The sequence below is a fragment of the Copidosoma floridanum genome, unplaced genomic scaffold, assembly GCF_036245765.1.
Source record: "Copidosoma floridanum isolate Cflo_tuat_1 unplaced genomic scaffold, Cflo_Japanese_pri ptg000021l, whole genome shotgun sequence".
Lineage (NCBI taxonomy): Eukaryota > Metazoa > Arthropoda > Insecta > Hymenoptera > Encyrtidae > Copidosoma > Copidosoma floridanum.
The window spans coordinates 16,130,161-16,147,052 of record NW_028321898.1 but is presented as its reverse complement, the minus strand read 5'-3'; the positions used below and the strand labels follow the sequence as shown (position 1 = coordinate 16,147,052).

The 16,892-nt window shown below is 33.8% G+C and overlaps 1 protein-coding gene across 1 annotated transcript in view; it reads left to right on the top strand.

Annotated features, from left to right (window-relative positions):
- snu (ABC-type transporter snustorr) overlaps positions 1-16,892 on the top strand; it is an 89,995-nt gene that overhangs the window by 59,380 nt on the left and 13,723 nt on the right. The window contains exons 3-5 of the mRNA XM_089594933.1: positions 5,451-5,717; positions 13,111-13,425; positions 14,560-14,667. Coding sequence (XP_089451059.1) covers positions 5,451-5,717; positions 13,111-13,425; positions 14,560-14,667 — 690 coding nt within the window. The remainder of the gene's footprint in view (positions 1-5,450; positions 5,718-13,110; positions 13,426-14,559; positions 14,668-16,892) is intronic.

The following is a 16,892-nucleotide window of genomic DNA, read 5'->3' as shown; positions in this document are numbered from 1 at the left end:
CAACCCGGGGCACTTTCTGGTCACTTTGTTAATTGGTGTAATAAATAAAATAACACAAGTGCCAATCCCCACACAACCCGGGACGCCTACTGGTCGCTTTAATTATTAATAAAATAAGTAAAAAAATAACACAAAAGCCAATCCCCACACAACCCGGGGCGCTTACTGGTCACTTTAATTATTAAGAAAATTAATAAAGTAGAGCAAGCGCTAATCCCCACACAACCCGGGGCGCTTTCTGGTTACTTTGTTAACTAATTTAAAAAAAAAATAACACAAGCGCCAATCACCAAACAACCCAAAGCGCTTACTGGTTACTTTAATTAATAACAAACTTAATAATGTAGAGCAAGCGCCGATCCCCACATAACCCAGGGCGCTTACTGGTCACTTTAATTATTAACAAAGTTAATAAAGTAGAGCAAGCGCCAATCCCCACACAATCTGCGACGCTTTCTGGTCACTTTAATTATTAACAAAGTTGATAAAGTAGAGCAATCGCCAATCCCCACACAACCAGTAAGCGCCCCGGGTTGTGTGGGGATTGGCGCTTATGTTATTTTATTAATTATATCAATTAACAAAGTGACCAGAAAGTGCCCCGGGTTGTGTGGGGATTTGTACTTGTGCTATTTTATTAATAATTAAAGTGACCAGTAGGCGCCATGGGTTGTGTGTGGATCGGGGCTTGTGTTATTTTATTTATTATATTAATTAACAAAATGATCAAAAAGCGCCCTGGTTGTGTAAGGATTGGCGCTTGTGTTATTTTATTAATAATTAAAGCGACCAGTAGGCGTCCCGGGTTGTGTGGGGATTAGCACTTATGATATTTTATTTGATATATTCATTAACAAAGTGATCAGAAAGCGCCCCGGGTTGTGTGAGGATTGGAGCTATTGTTATTTTACTTATTTTATTAATAATTAAAGCGACCAGAAAGCGCCCCAGGTTGTGTGGGGATTGGCACTTGCTCTACTTTATTAATTTTGTTAATAATTAAAGTGACCAGTAAGCGCCCCGGGTTGCGTGGGGATTGGCGCTTGTGTTATTTTATTTATTACATCAATTAACAAAGTGACCAGAAAGTGCCCTGGGTTATGTGGGGATTAAGGCTTGTGTTATGTTACTTATTTTATTCATAATTAAAGTGACCAGCAAGTGCCCCAGGTTTTGTGGGGATTGGCGCTTACTCTACTTTGATAATTTTATTAATAATTAAAGCGACCAGAAAGCGCCCCAGGTTGTGTGGGGATTGGCACTTGCTCTACTTTATTAATTTTGTTAATAATTAAAGTGACCAGTAAGCGCCCCGGGTTGCGTGGGGATTGGCGCTTGTGTTATTTTATTTATTACATCAATTAACAAAGTGACCAGAAAGTGCCCCGGGTTGTGTGGGGATTAAGGCTTGTGTTATGTTACTTATTTTATTCATAATTAAAGTGACCAGCAAGTGCCCCAGGTTTTGTGGGGATTGGCGCTTACTCTACTTTGATAATTTTGTTAATAATTAAAGTGACTAGTAAGCGCCTCAGGTTGTGTGGGGATTGGCGCTTGTGTTATTTTATTAATAATTAAAGCGACCAGTAGGCGTCCCGGGTGGTGTGGGGATTGGCACTTGTGTTATTTTATTTAATATATTCATTAAAAAAGTGATCAGAAAGCGCCCCGGGTTGTGTGGGGATTGGCGCTTGCTCTACTTTATTAATTTTCTTAATAATTAAAGTGACTAGTAAGCGCCCCGGGTTGTGTGGGGATTGGCGCTTGCGTTATTGTTTAATTTATTTTATTAATTATTAATGCTCGTGATACTGCGTATGGGCGCGTTGGGTTATTGGGTTAAATAGCTTAGGATTAATTGATCAAGTTATGGTGTATGGAATGTTGTCGAGTTATCTGAGGTTTTGCGTCTTGCTCCATATAGCCAATTTGAATTTCCCCCCAAGTTCGGTAGCCACTTTTGGGAGCGCTGCCGGGTACCCTCTGGCCTGGGTGGCAGTGTGGCACTAACACGTTCTCTGGTTCTCTCTCTGAGAGCGTGTGTGTGTGCGTTTATACTCAATGCCTTAAATAATTTCAGCAATTTGTTTCCATAACCTATGAGGCTCACTGGACGAGGTTGTAGCTGTCAGAAAAAATTGTGACGCTCATATCTCAAAACATTGTCGAGCAAGATTCTATTGTAGAAATTTAGTGAAAAGTAGACAAGAGTTACTAATGGGAAAAAAGGAGAAGCTTACATTTTCGGGTTTTCATTGAGGTTTTTGATCTGTTGTGATGATCTATAGACCATTTGGCGATATTTATGGAAGTCACAATGACAGTCATAGATTTTGAGATTTCAACCACAAGTTTGATCGAGTACGAGGTTGAGAGTGGAGCTTATCAGCTTTACCTAAATGTGATTAATGGGATTTTTTCGGGTTGAGAAAGAAAAATCTCCCGAAACAATGCCATAGTAGTGGTTACAACGAGCTTCAATAACGTTGGTGTGTACTTGAAATGCAACAAAATTTTTTATGGTATACGAATAGCCAGTGTCATGAACTGTACATACAATGTAATACTGGTACCAAATTATTTCAAAAAAACTCTTCCTTAAAATCACTCTTGTCACTATAATAAAAAATTTGAACTTTTGATTTTGATTTCAATATCTGTAACTTTGGTTTTGCGGCTTTGATATACATATAAACCGATTTAAAATGAGTTCGAAAAAAAATGATTTCCCTTGCATAACTTGAATGAGTCTACGGCTTCCTGTCTTGTTTTCTGCAGGACGAAAGTGTCGCATCCTTTGCCAGATAAAAATGGCCACCCTCTTTTTTACTTTGGGAAGTTGAAAAGTAAAATTTTATTCCTTCATTAAAATTATGAAAAAAAATTAGTAGTTCGCCTTTTTAAGTACTTTATTTTCAGTCCAAATGTATTTTTGTTCCACCACTTGTACATAAATAGTGTTTCGAGAAGCATTATTAACGCTTTAGTTAAATTTTTCATAAAGAACTTAAATGGGTTAAACAGTTAAGTTTCTAATAAACACTTTTCTTTATTACCATATGTTGGTTTCATAAGGAACATGTTAAAATTAAATTTTAAATGCTTTCAATAACAAATACATTTAAAAAAACTGCCCTTGGTAAAAAAAAATTATTTTTTATTTGTACCAATAAATTTAAGCCATAAAAATCATATTACTTCCAATTCGCCTGCAAAATCAGTTAGTTAAACTATTTCATTGTTAATATAACTCATAAGAGAAATATTGAAGGTACTTATTTAAGTATATGAATAGAAAAGATCCGTATTTGGCAATATCAAAAGAAAAAGTAGATCACGTGTAACATTTTCATTACGAAAGAGTGGATATCTGTTTCATGGATGGCCTTTTCCAACTCGAGCTAAGCCCATCCCGTGTCAAGAGCAGTGATTGGGAGAGGACATGAGGAAATACTAACCGGGTAAAAATAACTGTTACTTGAAAGCGTAGTGAAAGTTCAAATATGCATTTACAATAAATTATAGTCGTGTTAAGAGCTTACTGAGTGAAGCATTCAGCTCAGCTTTTGTGCACGGACTGAAATTTAGTGCTACGTAGAGCACTATTACATAGAAAACCTTTTATGAAAAATTACAAGAACAGTTACATTATTAGTTAAAAAATTTACGAGTAGAAACACAATAAATCTGAATCTTTACTGATAGCAGTGAGCATCATACGTAGGAAGATATAAAAGTATAAATCTATTAGCCTCTAGAGTTTGATAGCAAAGGGATAAAATTAATCACAATACATCAATCATTAACTGTTTGTAAACTTGCGCAACAAATTTAACGACACATTTTAAATGTAGAAAAGGTCCGTTTACCATGGATCACAATACATTTTAACTGAACAATAGCTAAATTAATCTTTTACATGAATAACGAAATTTGTAAAAAAAATTTAACAAGTGGCTAAATTTATGCAAAAATAGTAAATTTTTGCATCAAAAGCACAACTACTATGTTTCTTACCTGAGCAAAAAGTGTAACTTCATTCGTATAAGTTTTAACAAATATTTTTGATTAATAAGTATTAGTACTACTTATCACTTGGTTTTGGCTATATTTGTGACTTATCGTTATTAATACCATAATAATCAAATTTTTGATACGAAATGTGAATTCTAAAATGAAAAACAATATGATCGACAATTTTTTTAAACCATACATAAATCCAAACCCTAAGTTGTATTTGATATAATGAAATATTTTTTATAACTTTCAGAGTATCAAACAAGTCTTAAGAAAATACAAAAAATATGGAAAGTTTGTATTTTTTTACGATCTACAACTGTGGTATTCATAACTTTGAGCACTATAATCAACGAAAACTGATTTTTCAAATTATTTTTAAATTATTATTGCCTTCTAGTACATCAGAATTATAATTTAAATGAAAGAAAACAATAAAAAAAATTGTTCTTAAATGAGATCTAAATTTTTTTTCCAAAAATACACACACCTGTAAAAAAATGATTTATTTTATACGGTTTAATGGTTTCTTCGACTTTTTCAGTATGAAGACGGTGTTGAAAAAATAAATAAAAATATTTGAAAAATCTATTTTTTCTGACCCACACTTTTGTCTTTGAAACCAAATATCTAAGTTATAGAATTTTTTAGATATTCCAAAAAACTACTTTTTCGAACCTGTAAAATATCACCTCCGACTATAGAGGCATAAAAAAAATTCTTTTTAATCTAAATAAGTAGTCAAAAGTTTTATTTGTTTCATAAATCTACATTTTTTCTCAACTTTGTATTGACCTAAGAAATCCACTAAAAAAGTAACATGCAAAAAACTGATTTTCATTTGAAAATGAATCCTCAAATATTGAGTGCAGTCACATGCATGTAAAGATGATCTGAGATGGTCGATTTTTATGAAATTATAAGTGGTGGTTCTACTTTTTTCTTGGAAAAAATATGCATAAGGTACTTTAGTGAAACAGTCGTGTCTAAAAATGACTCGAAAAATGAGAATAATATTATTTGAAATAAGATTTATAAATAATAGCGGTAAATCAAGGTTTGAAAAATATTTGTGCCCGTATATCGGCAACTCTTTTACATTACAAGCGATAGCTAATATCTTACGTAACAAAATTTTCCACAATGAAATTTATGATATGATTATTGCGAGTACTGGAATTCTGTGACAAGTCTAGGCTTACAATTTCGAGTAACAATCAAGACCCTATAAAAATTGAAATAATTTTTAATAATCATAAAACGTTGAAACAATTTTTTCATAGCTATTCTAAAATATTGTCTGAATTAGAATATTAACCTAGATACAAAGAACATTTGTAAATACTCAGATTATGAATACACGAAAATACATAGATATCCAAAATAATTCAAACTAAGCAGATTTTTTAAAAAACCTGATATTTTTATTCCAGTGACGGCGCCTTGAAGAATACAACCGATCTAGAGAATTTGAGTAACTTGGTCAGTAACGACAGCACGATGCAATCAACCACGGAAGCATCAGCAGACACGCCGTCGGTGTTGACGCCCACGGCTTTGTCCACTCCAGCCATTAATAATCAGGCCTGGAATCGACAGCAGGCTGTCAGCGTCAGGCACGCGTTCAAGTCCTATGGAAGTAGCAAAAATCCAAATCATGTTTTATCTAACCTAAACATGACCGTGGCTAAAGGATCTATGTGAGTATGGATTATACTACCGATTTTTGTTTGGTTCCTCGTTGTGTTTGCAAAGTTTTTTTTCCAAAAATACAACTCTTAGCTTAAGAAACATTGTTTTATTATTTTGTTGTTTTCCTCATATTTTTAGACAGTTTTGAAAAACTGATTTTTTGCTAATATTTATCAAAGTCAATTTACGAAAACTAGAATCAATACGAGCTAACATTTTTCGGGCCCGGGGACTTCATCTTGGAAACGTAAGGTGCATCTTTTTTGACTTTTTTTCATTAACTGCGCTTGCAAAAAAAGATGCATCTTTCATTCTTAAGATTAAGTACCTGCTGGGAGTGCACAAAAAAAATTTTTACGACTTTCTTATTTTATTTAGAACAAAAGAGCGTCACGGGCTTTTAGAAAATCTCATTATAACTGAGATGAAGGCGCTGTTTATAAAAATTTTACTGTACTTCCACATTTTTATCATGTAATTACCATTAACATTCGTACAAGTCACCATGTGTGTCGATAATCAATCAAAAATTACACAAAGATACAATGGGTTTTGTATATTGTTACCGGATAACGTTCCGGGCTCTTGGCAAAAAAAGAGCTTTACTGGTTTTTATAAATTCGTTGAAAAATTGAGATTGTAACGCACCAAATGAAAATTAAACTTTGTTACTATACTTATATTATATACAAAACAGCTATATTTTCATCCATCACCTTCTAAGTGGATAATACAACCACTCGCAAAAAAAGTGACATTCTTTAGCGTTGCGGACTCGTAGTTTTTATTTTGGGGAGATCGAGTTTACAAACTCTCAAGCCTCTAGCTCTGGCTTATTGGAATGGAAAAATTGGAAAAAATTGCTGCAACTTCCTTCACTTCACTATAATACAAAATGTCCAAATTGAAACGCCAAAGTTGAGTTGCGGGCATTTGTGAGAACGTTTTCGGTTAAAATGTTAAATTTGTCAGATTTTGCTCCCACAATTTAAATACCATCCAACTTTGAGATTCCATGCCGTAAAAAAATTTAAAAATTCGCATTTTGATTCTAGGCGTCGTCAAAACTGCAAATTTTCAAACGAGACATGAGCCTATATAGTTAATTTAGTCCTTTATTTGTATTTTAAACTAAATGAATCCTTTTTTATAATTTAAATTCTGTTGTGCCTTCAGTAGTAAGCATCCCTAGAATATTAAAAAAAGTTTCCAGATCAATGCATATATATATTTACACGACATTATTATAAACTAGACCACGGAAAAGACTGTTTTTTTTGGCAGAATGACCCATTAAGTTCATTCTATAGCGTAGCGAAACTAGTGTCTAAAATTGTAGACCATAACTTGAAAAAAAAATAAAAAAATAAATAAACTTAGCAGGTAAGGGGACCCTGGTAAAAACGAAGGTCTAGCACGTGTAGTCAAAGATAAAAAAATTTAGAAATGATTAAGGAGGTTCAATCCCTCGCTATAGTTCATGCGACGCTCTCTATAGTTTAGTATGTCGTCTGTCTTTCTTTCTCTCCTGTAACAACATAACCTTTTGTAGTTTTTACCTTTGTTATTAATCAATTTCTTCTCTCACTAGTACCCTCGAGATATTCAATAAAATTAAATAGGATCATTAGATATTTTTTTATCATTGATAACATTTTCATCTAAAGTTCATTGTTAATAAAAGAGATACATGCAATAGATGCGCTGAAAAAGACGACAGCCCATAAGCCTACATGTAAAAATTAGCTATATATGAATATTAATTACTCGGCTCCTAGGAACTCTCGTGCCTTCAAATTTTGACAGTGTCATTGTTATGACTTTATTCATTTGTAAACAAACTTTCGTTTAATTCTCATCGTTAATTATCTTACCGATAGAACTCTCTTGAATAATATAATGTAAAACCACACAAAAAAATGATGTAATACATTATTATACCACCCATACTAGTCAATAAAACTTTACAGTAAAATATTACCATTTATAGGATAAGTAAAAGATTATTACACAAAATCAACTAAAAATGGATTGGAGGTGTGCAATACATTCTAATATAAATGAAATGGTATACTAATTTTTAATATGTGATAAACCTTTTGAAAATATTTTTGAAATTTATACAAGTTAAATATATTTCAAATTATCAAGAAAAATTTATATCATCGTAATCTCTGCATTCTGTTTTTATTCCTGAACCTGCTTAAGCACTTTTTTTTGGAGTGTATGTCACCAAAAAATTATCTTAAAATTTTTACACATTAATATTCAAGACGTTTTGGGATTGTTTACGTCTTTTTTATAAACATACAGCAGAAATAAACAAAAATTTTAGTGTTATGTTTGTATGTTGACTTATTCCTCCCTGTTTGTTTACCTTAATGTTTGCAGTGCCTTTTTGAAGCTTGCAAAAAATTGTATTTTTGTTATCTTTAAAAAAACTTAAATTTGATGAAATTTACTGTTGTATAAAAAGGTAAAGTAAAAAATTAGATCAAACATTGTTAGTCCGACATCTTATTTTTCACTTTTTACCTTGTATTCTCAGTCAATCTTGTCAAGTGTAGGCTCCTTTCTTTCTCTTTTCTTGTATCTACTTCTTACAGACAAAGACATGTCAAAAATAGAAGCATCCAAAATTCTTTATTCCTTTAAAAGTAACAATAATAGTGATAATAATACGCATAAACTTAAAAGGCAAAACTCTCCTGTAGATATATTAGATGAAGAAAAAACATCAAAATATCCTAAATCTACTACCCCTGATTTTCTATCTGATTTTCAATAACCCTAAACAAAACTGCACAATTTTCTCCTATCTAACCTTTGACCTAAACCTTAATCCCAACAACTTAAATACATGCAGTATGTTTTTTCTCTGCTCACTTAACCCCCTATCACTGATTACCCTCCTGCTAATCTCGCCCTACATTAAATTATAACAAAATCTTAGCCCCCTCCCTTCTCAGATATCTGACTGCTCTATTGAAAAAAGGAAAAATTAATACCATATAGACATAACTATAACTATTTTTTAGTGGTCGCGGTGGCGCAACGGTAGAGTTGCAGTTCCGTCGATCTCCGAGGTTAAGCTGCATTTGGCGCGGTTAGTACTTGGATGGGTGATCGTCCGGTCACCATTCAGGTCTCGCCTTTTCGCCTGTGCTCTTGATTCTCGAAGGTCGATTAACTGTTTCTCTGACGCTTTGTCTACGTGATCATAGGTGTAAGTGAGTTGGTCCAGATGTTTATATACGTATATTAACATCTGGTCATAATTCAGGTGCACCGATGGCTAATTAACACTATGTTGGTGTAAAAGAATGCCATGTCTGAGCCTACGGGCGATGATGGATAAAAAAAAAAAACTATAACTATTGTTCCCCTTCACTTAGGCAATCCATTCACGAAATTTGAACAATCAGGTCTAATCAACATTTGTATCATTACTTACTACCGAGACATCGCTAATAGCTTGTTGAAAATGAATAAGAAGTCTAAGTGATTGACATGTAGTTTTCACAATTCTAAAAGATTTCATATTCAATTTTTATTTGTAGAAATTTGTCATTCACTTTTAGAGTTATAGTCGTGTTAGTGATAAATCCCATAATGCATGTTGAATTGTTGAGTTTTCAGTAGCGATTTTACAAGAAATAAAGTGGTTGGCTCTAGTATATTTTTATTGAAAGCTAATTTGGCACACTATACTTATTAGCATAATTTTGAAATTTTAGAGATTTTTATCATGCCAGTGAAAATCGCCCAACCCAGATTAAAGACACCCATCTTAAATAAAACTCATAAATCACTCAAAGGGTAAAAACAGTAGACTTCCAAAACCACGTACAATCACCTGAATCCTACGACCAAACTAATTGACTAAAAACATTCACAAAGTCAACAGCCTCCCCATGATCTTTCTCACAAGTTATTAAAAATTCTCTTTTTCCGAAATCCTACCCCAAGAAACCATCTTTTTTCCATATCTACTCTACACCTAAAAGGGAACAGAGCTTCTTCCAACGCTAACAAGAGATAGCTCTTACCTGAAACAACACTTTTAAATAATAGCTTCTCTATCTCATCACATAATCATTATTTACCACTTTCAATTCAACTTAAACCAGACAATGGATACTCTCCAAATATAATCCTCTCCTACGAAAACCTTCACAATATCTTTATATACCTAAAAAATAATGACACAAACTTTTCACTCTTCTAACCAGCTCATACTCTCACCAAAAACTAAGAAAAATTCTCCACTTCTCTTGGACACTTCATAATTCTCATTACGGACACTAAACAATTGATAACAGCAAATCCATCTGACTCGATGAATAAATTAAAAAAAAAAAAGGAATGGGCCCTCCCCAATTAAAAGTATTTCAAGGGAACTACGAAAGCAGTAGAAGCTAAATACATAGCCTTACCCTTTACTCTGATGACTATAACATTTTAATTTTATGCGAACACTGGCTTGAAGACATTAATCATATTAACATCCCTAACTTAAATATTACTTAGAGCTACGTTGGCTCAGTGATAAGCGTGCTTATTACTGATACAACGCTGTTCTAGGGATCATACGATCGATTCCCGGTGAATGCAGATTTTCTCAAAAACTGTTTTCATCGGGAAAAGTTCCTAAGTAACCCCGGCTGTTTTGGGGCGAGTTTTTCCTCGGAATTTTCCTTCAAAGTAATTCCAGGGTTTTTTCCTTGCCCTACAGGTCTTTGGGCCTGGGTGAATGCGAAACAGTGTTAGGGCTATTATAGGTAGGGATTAGCGGATCCGATGCGCCAGGCAGGGATCGCCGGCCTTACCAGCGAGCTTCTCCAGGGATGCCAATTAGCCTAGATTCGATGCTTCGGCAGAGAACAACGGCTTAACCGGCGAGGAGTGGACGTCCTGAAATATGGAGTCTTCTCCGGGGAAGGGTTTTACAGTGGCGAGTGGACCCAATGCACCATTGGTGCAGAGAGTGTCAGCTTAACTGGCAAGGTGTTTCACCGGAGATACTAACACTATGCCCATGGATTAGGTATGTTATACATGTAAAGAGTTTGGAAATGGGTGCGGCAATACACCCCCACTTATAGGTGGTTAGTGGGTGACCCCGGTGACTAGGCCACTGTTGCGGTAACCCGGTAAGAAAAAAAAAAAAAAAAAACTTCCATATTTTCGTAAAAACAGAAGACCAGGCAAAACATGTAGATCTCGCCATATAAACTAAACTTAACATTATTACTAAAGACTAACTAATAAATACCATGTTGACAAATGTCTAGAATCTTGTGCCATCTCCATATCTATCCCTAATACTAACGGAACTTCTGCAAACCGACTCCTAAAAATCTCTGTTTACTGTTCTTCCTCTGCCAAAATAAACTCTAACGATTGGAAGAATATGTCAACTCCCCGAAGAATTTCAAATAATTATTGATAGGTAGCAATTTTAATGTATACCATGTTGCCCAGGGCTCACACAAAGTCTGCCTATCAGAAGGAAATCTATACGACTCATTACTTGAATAAAGCCTCGTCTGATTAAATGACGGTTCGCACATATGTATTTATACACAAACTCTTTCTACTACAGTACTAGATTTAAATTCTAATACCCCTAGCTTTGTTTCTTCATCTTCTTTAGATCTTAGTAGTATAACATATATAATTCGGCACTGCCCTATTTGTAAATATGAGAGAGCCTCTCTATTAAAAACTTTAAAAATTACCATCGTAAAAAATGTTTTCTGTTGACTTTAGCATTAAAATTTAATTAAAAGATTATCAATAGCAGTGTATCATCATGTTTTAATTAACATATAGATATGTCTTTTAGGCCTCATTAAATCTTCATTGCTATTTCACATCTAAAATCTAATCTAAGCCAATATTCTTCAACCCAGCACCACACCCAAGCTCCTGGAAAATTTATTGCACCATAAGCTTTTAGGCTGTACCATCTATCTTCATTGAATAGCATGAATTTACTGAGGGTCATTCCACTTTAACAAAAACTACTTTTGAACTTAGCCACTACGTTACGTCAACATTTGAGGCGGGATCACACGTGTACATTATTTTTCTTGATATGTCTAAAGCCTGTGCTAGTGTGGAACTGCTTGGCATGACTTTCAAAAAGTTTCCTGATATATTTAGAGTATTGTAAGGCTCATATATTGGAATTATTACTTTTGTCTCTCATCTGTGGTTGAGCCTAGTGTATTAGTAGTAGATTTATTACTAATGAAAAAAAAATACAAAATTCTATTAGTCCATAAAACACAACTAGTAGTGACCCTCCATTATTCCATCAGAAGTACCGTTACTGAAAGACTGAAGTCTCTGTCTGACGTAGAAGTCATTGTAGGGACTTCATAGAAATTCAACGTACATATAGACGATGTTGCCTCAAAGTCTTTCATAATTCTTGGCTTCATTTAGAGATATACCCTTGATTTTGTAAGACCGCAATCCATAATTCATTGGTACAAGTTCCTAGTTCTACCTCAACTTCATACGAGTAAATGAATTTATCGATATTCACGACCAATAACGAGTTTTTGAGGCAACTCATTTTTCAATTAAAACTACTAGTTTTGTAGGAAGATTTTTGTACATAGCAACTGAAAAAAATGTGCCACTTCAACCAAGCCTTGAAGATAGATTTTTTTACTTTCCAGGAAAGCGCGTTACTAATTTTGCTACCAAATTCTCGGACAATTTATCCATCTCTACTCATAAATGCAGCAGTTATTTGATCTCCTCCCACACAAAAGAGTTTCTCTCAACTTGACAGAGTATTTCATCGAGCTCTTCGTTTAGCCTGACATAAAACAATTAGTTCTATGACCTACATAGACCATGATGGTTCAAAATTACTATCTCAGTTTTCACTTTAATCCACTAAATCTCTTTATAAATACCATGACTGCCTAATATTTTCAAACTTGCACATAATTTTATCAGATGAGTGGAGCTTTCCGCCCTCTTTTCACTTAGTAAGTTTAAGAAGGCCATACAATTTAACTATTCAAAATCATCATTTTCATTGATAAACATGATCTACCATACTATTAGTGAGAGATAAGAACCTTTATCTATTTTACCATAACCACTCCTCTGCTTATTTAATAAATTGGCTACATAGTTCGCCAGTGAGGCCGGCCATATGTACGAATTATATACAGAGCGGAAACATACCCACCAGTCAGTTGTCAACGAGGTTGCCAGCACTTTCCGTCCCCCTATCACAAAGTGTAACATGTCACAAACATAACACAATCTATTGGTATATTTGTATAATTTATAAATTTCTTCTCTTCCATAAACATGTTAAATGCTTGCAATTACAATTAAAAACACGTTTATCAATTTAACCTGATTTACCAGATATGGGCTCCTAGGCGCCAGTGGTTGCGGCAAGACAACGCTTCTCTCATGCATCGTTGGCAGACGACGACTCAATTCCGGCGAAATATGGGTTTTGGGTGGCAAACCTGGCTCAAAAGGTTCTGGAGTACCTGGAAAACGAGTTGGCTATATGCCCCAGGAGATTGCGCTGTACGGTGAATTTACGATTCGCGAGACCATGATGTACTTCGGTTGGATCTTTGGCATGTGCACATCTGAGATTGTCGAGCGATTGAGGTTCCTGTTGCAGTTCCTTGATTTGCCATCTCAAAATCGTCTTGTCAAAAATCTTAGGTGAGTTTGTTATTACTACATTGTAAAAATACCTAATTTTGGTTATTATATATTCCTTCTAGGATTCTCAAGTTAGGTACTTACTTCTGAAGTACTTCTTTGCAACATGAGTTCCAATGATGTTACTAAGCAAATTTTTTTTCCAGTGCTTCGAAAAAAAAAAAAAAATTAATTACGAACATGATTAATTATAACAAGCATTTATATAAAAGTATAAAAGAGTACTTGCATGTACATTAAGGTGTCCTTTATTTTTTGAACTTAATGAGTTCAGTTTTAATGTCCTCGAATGTTGATAATCCAAAACTAAAATATCAGCCGTGAAAAATATAACAGTTTTTAATTTAATAGACAGCTTTGAACTACTAACGTATATTCCGTATATACGCGAGGTAGGAAAAAGCAGGCTTCTTACCATAGGCTCAAAGTGCAATTGCCGTTTTGCGCCCTCCAGCCACACTTTGCATCCTTGTGATCACTTTGGGCCAGCGAGCAGAAAAGTTATTTACTGGGCGCAAAGTGTGCCCACGGGTAAAAAATTACACTTTGCGTCCTTGGTAAGAAAAACAATATACGTGACTCAAGCACAAACGTACAACCACACCTGTCAGGGACTCATATTTGTACTTTGTACCCTGGTTACGTAATGTATTATTTTCCTGCCTCGGGCGTTTTTGAGAGGCTGGTGTGCCCTCGGTAGGAAAAATATCATTCGCCACAAAAGCTCCATCCCTCCGGGGCAACCGTACGAACCCTCGGGCCGCAAAATAGCCCCAAAAGCGATGGCGCTTATCCGACGAAAACTACCATTTTAACCAAAAATTATTTTGATATTAAATACCTTTCAATACAAAATTTTTTTTGTATCCATCTAATATTGAGTTTGTCACCTAAAATACAGTAAGTTAGTCAATCTACTCATCATGCGACTTTATAGTTATGCATAGTTTAAAAATTGAAAATCATTAAGTATTTTTTTGTGAAATTAAAGTATTACCAAAAGCTATTCCATTCTTTTTTAATTATGTATTGAACTTTGTCCACTAAAAAACATTTTTGGCTTATAGTAACAGCAACTAAACAAGAAGCAAAAAGAAAAAGTAAAAGAATTCAACAGTAAAAAATTTTTTTCAGTGGTGGGCAGCAGCGACGAGTCTCCTTTGCAGTAGCTCTAATGCATGATCCAGAGCTGCTCATTCTAGACGAGCCCACAGTTGGAGTCGATCCACTTCTCCGACAGAGGTATAACTAATTTTAATCTACCAAATTTTTGTTTCATCTACATATCGATTCTTTTAGTCTTTATCTGGTAGCTTTTTTGTTAATACTTATTGCAGCATGATGGTAATTTTTACAAAAAAAACTGTATAAGCTATTTGAGAACACATATGTTTATACGTTAAGAACTAATGCAATAATATAATTGCTTAAGGAAGCTCACATCTTGATATCTATAGTCAATTCACTGTCTAGTCTATAAAATCGTATACTTAACTTGCCATTGCACTCAAAATTACTGATCAAATACATTTAATAAACCTTAAAATACTCATGAAAATTTTTTATTTCTCAAAAATTTAATTTAAAGTCAGAAATTAAACTATTAAAAACTAGTGGACAGTGGGTGTTTGGGTACTCAAGTATAAAGTTATACTTCTATAAAATTATATAGTAAACAATATAATTTTGAGTATAAAAATACCTTCCATGAAACAATATTGTGTACGAAGGTGATGCAATTATCGTGGGAATGAGGATACCTACGTTGATTGGGAGTGATTTTAATTAATATTTAATAAGTTATCGATTATAAACAATATATTACGGCACAATACAATAAAAATAATACATAGGCTGGCCAGTCCAAGACTGTGCACTGTCATCGAATCTTCCGGTGATTTTAGAACAACATTCTACTGCCTACGCTGATAAAATCTGTAATGTCATGATCACATCTATCACATACGATCCCACACTTACTCCTCGTCCATATTTAATACCCAAAATATAATTGTATTCAGAAAATTAAGAAAAACCATTCTGTAGTATAGTTTTCTTCAATAGGGTAGTATTACATACCAGTGAATGTCTCGTCGGGACGTTCATCACACATAGGGTTTTTTTGACAGACATTATTCAAACGTCAAACGTATATTAAAATGGCATAAAAAATACCTACAAAAATTGCAGTCATCAAATATAAAGAAGATTCTTTATAAATACTTTTAGAATTTTTTTCTATCATTAAGTATAACTCAACACTTATTTTTAAGCAAGATTATATATATAACTAGCAAAGTACCGGATTTATACCTCAAATTTTTAACCTCTAACGGGTAAGCTTTTTAGATTGGTTTTTAATAATGATACAGGTCATTGATACTTTGAAATAACAGTAGTCTTGATACTCGTAATTTTCAATACTCTATAACTAAGATTAATTTCCTACTCCAAACGGGAATTCGGAATTAAGCAAAGTACTCAAGTATTTTTATCCTAAATCAAACAGCTCTGGCACATATAAATAGGTGTATTATTCCGTTTAGTTTTAATTCGCTTATAAGTTCTAGAAAATGTAAGTAGTCGCCGGCAAATAACTAAACCTAACAAGGGCAGTCCGGAGCAAGTTATAGTATCTACCTTACCGATAAGGTCAATTTAATTTTTCAGCCGCATGATATTTTTTATTAAATAGCTAACTATTTCATGAGAAAAAAAAAGTTGACAGACATTCTTGGCATTTTCTGGAATAATTCAAGCCCAGACTTGAATAGATTCATCGGCAGTTGGATGAGAAAAACGTAAAATAAGATGTCAAACGAATGACGCATGTTCTGATTTTTTATTTTTCTCTCATGTAAGAAGAATGCGCGTCAACCTTTCTGTACGCGTGAAAATGTTTGGAACAAATGAATTACAGAAAGTGGAACTAATCAGCTTAAGATCGGTACGCTAGGACATTGATACGTCTCATGCAAACTAATCGGAAATATCCGCAGTAAATGGTATTAGTTTTAAAGTAAATTTTTTAAAGTCAATTTATTAATAACAGAAAAGTTATCACACATTTTTTATTCCCTAAAAAATATATAAAACCTGGTTGTAGTAAGATTAAGTGCGATTTAGAAACGAAAGACAAAGAATCAGATGATGAGACATTCGTTTGACATGTTTTTACGTCTTTCTCACACCAATTTTTACCGAATGTCGTCGAGTCTGGGATTAAATTATTCTTAGAAATGTAAAGAATATGGGTCAACTCCTCTGCTTCTTACAAAAATGCTAGTTATTTAATACATAACGTTATACGGCTGAAGAATCATATCGATAAAATCTGAAACTTTAATTTTCTCTGGACTGCCATTAAAGTTGCAACATTCTGAACGAATTAAGTGGATAAACTCTCAGATCTCCCTTGTTGAATTTATTTTGCTCAATGTATTATCATATTATCAATATATTAACCA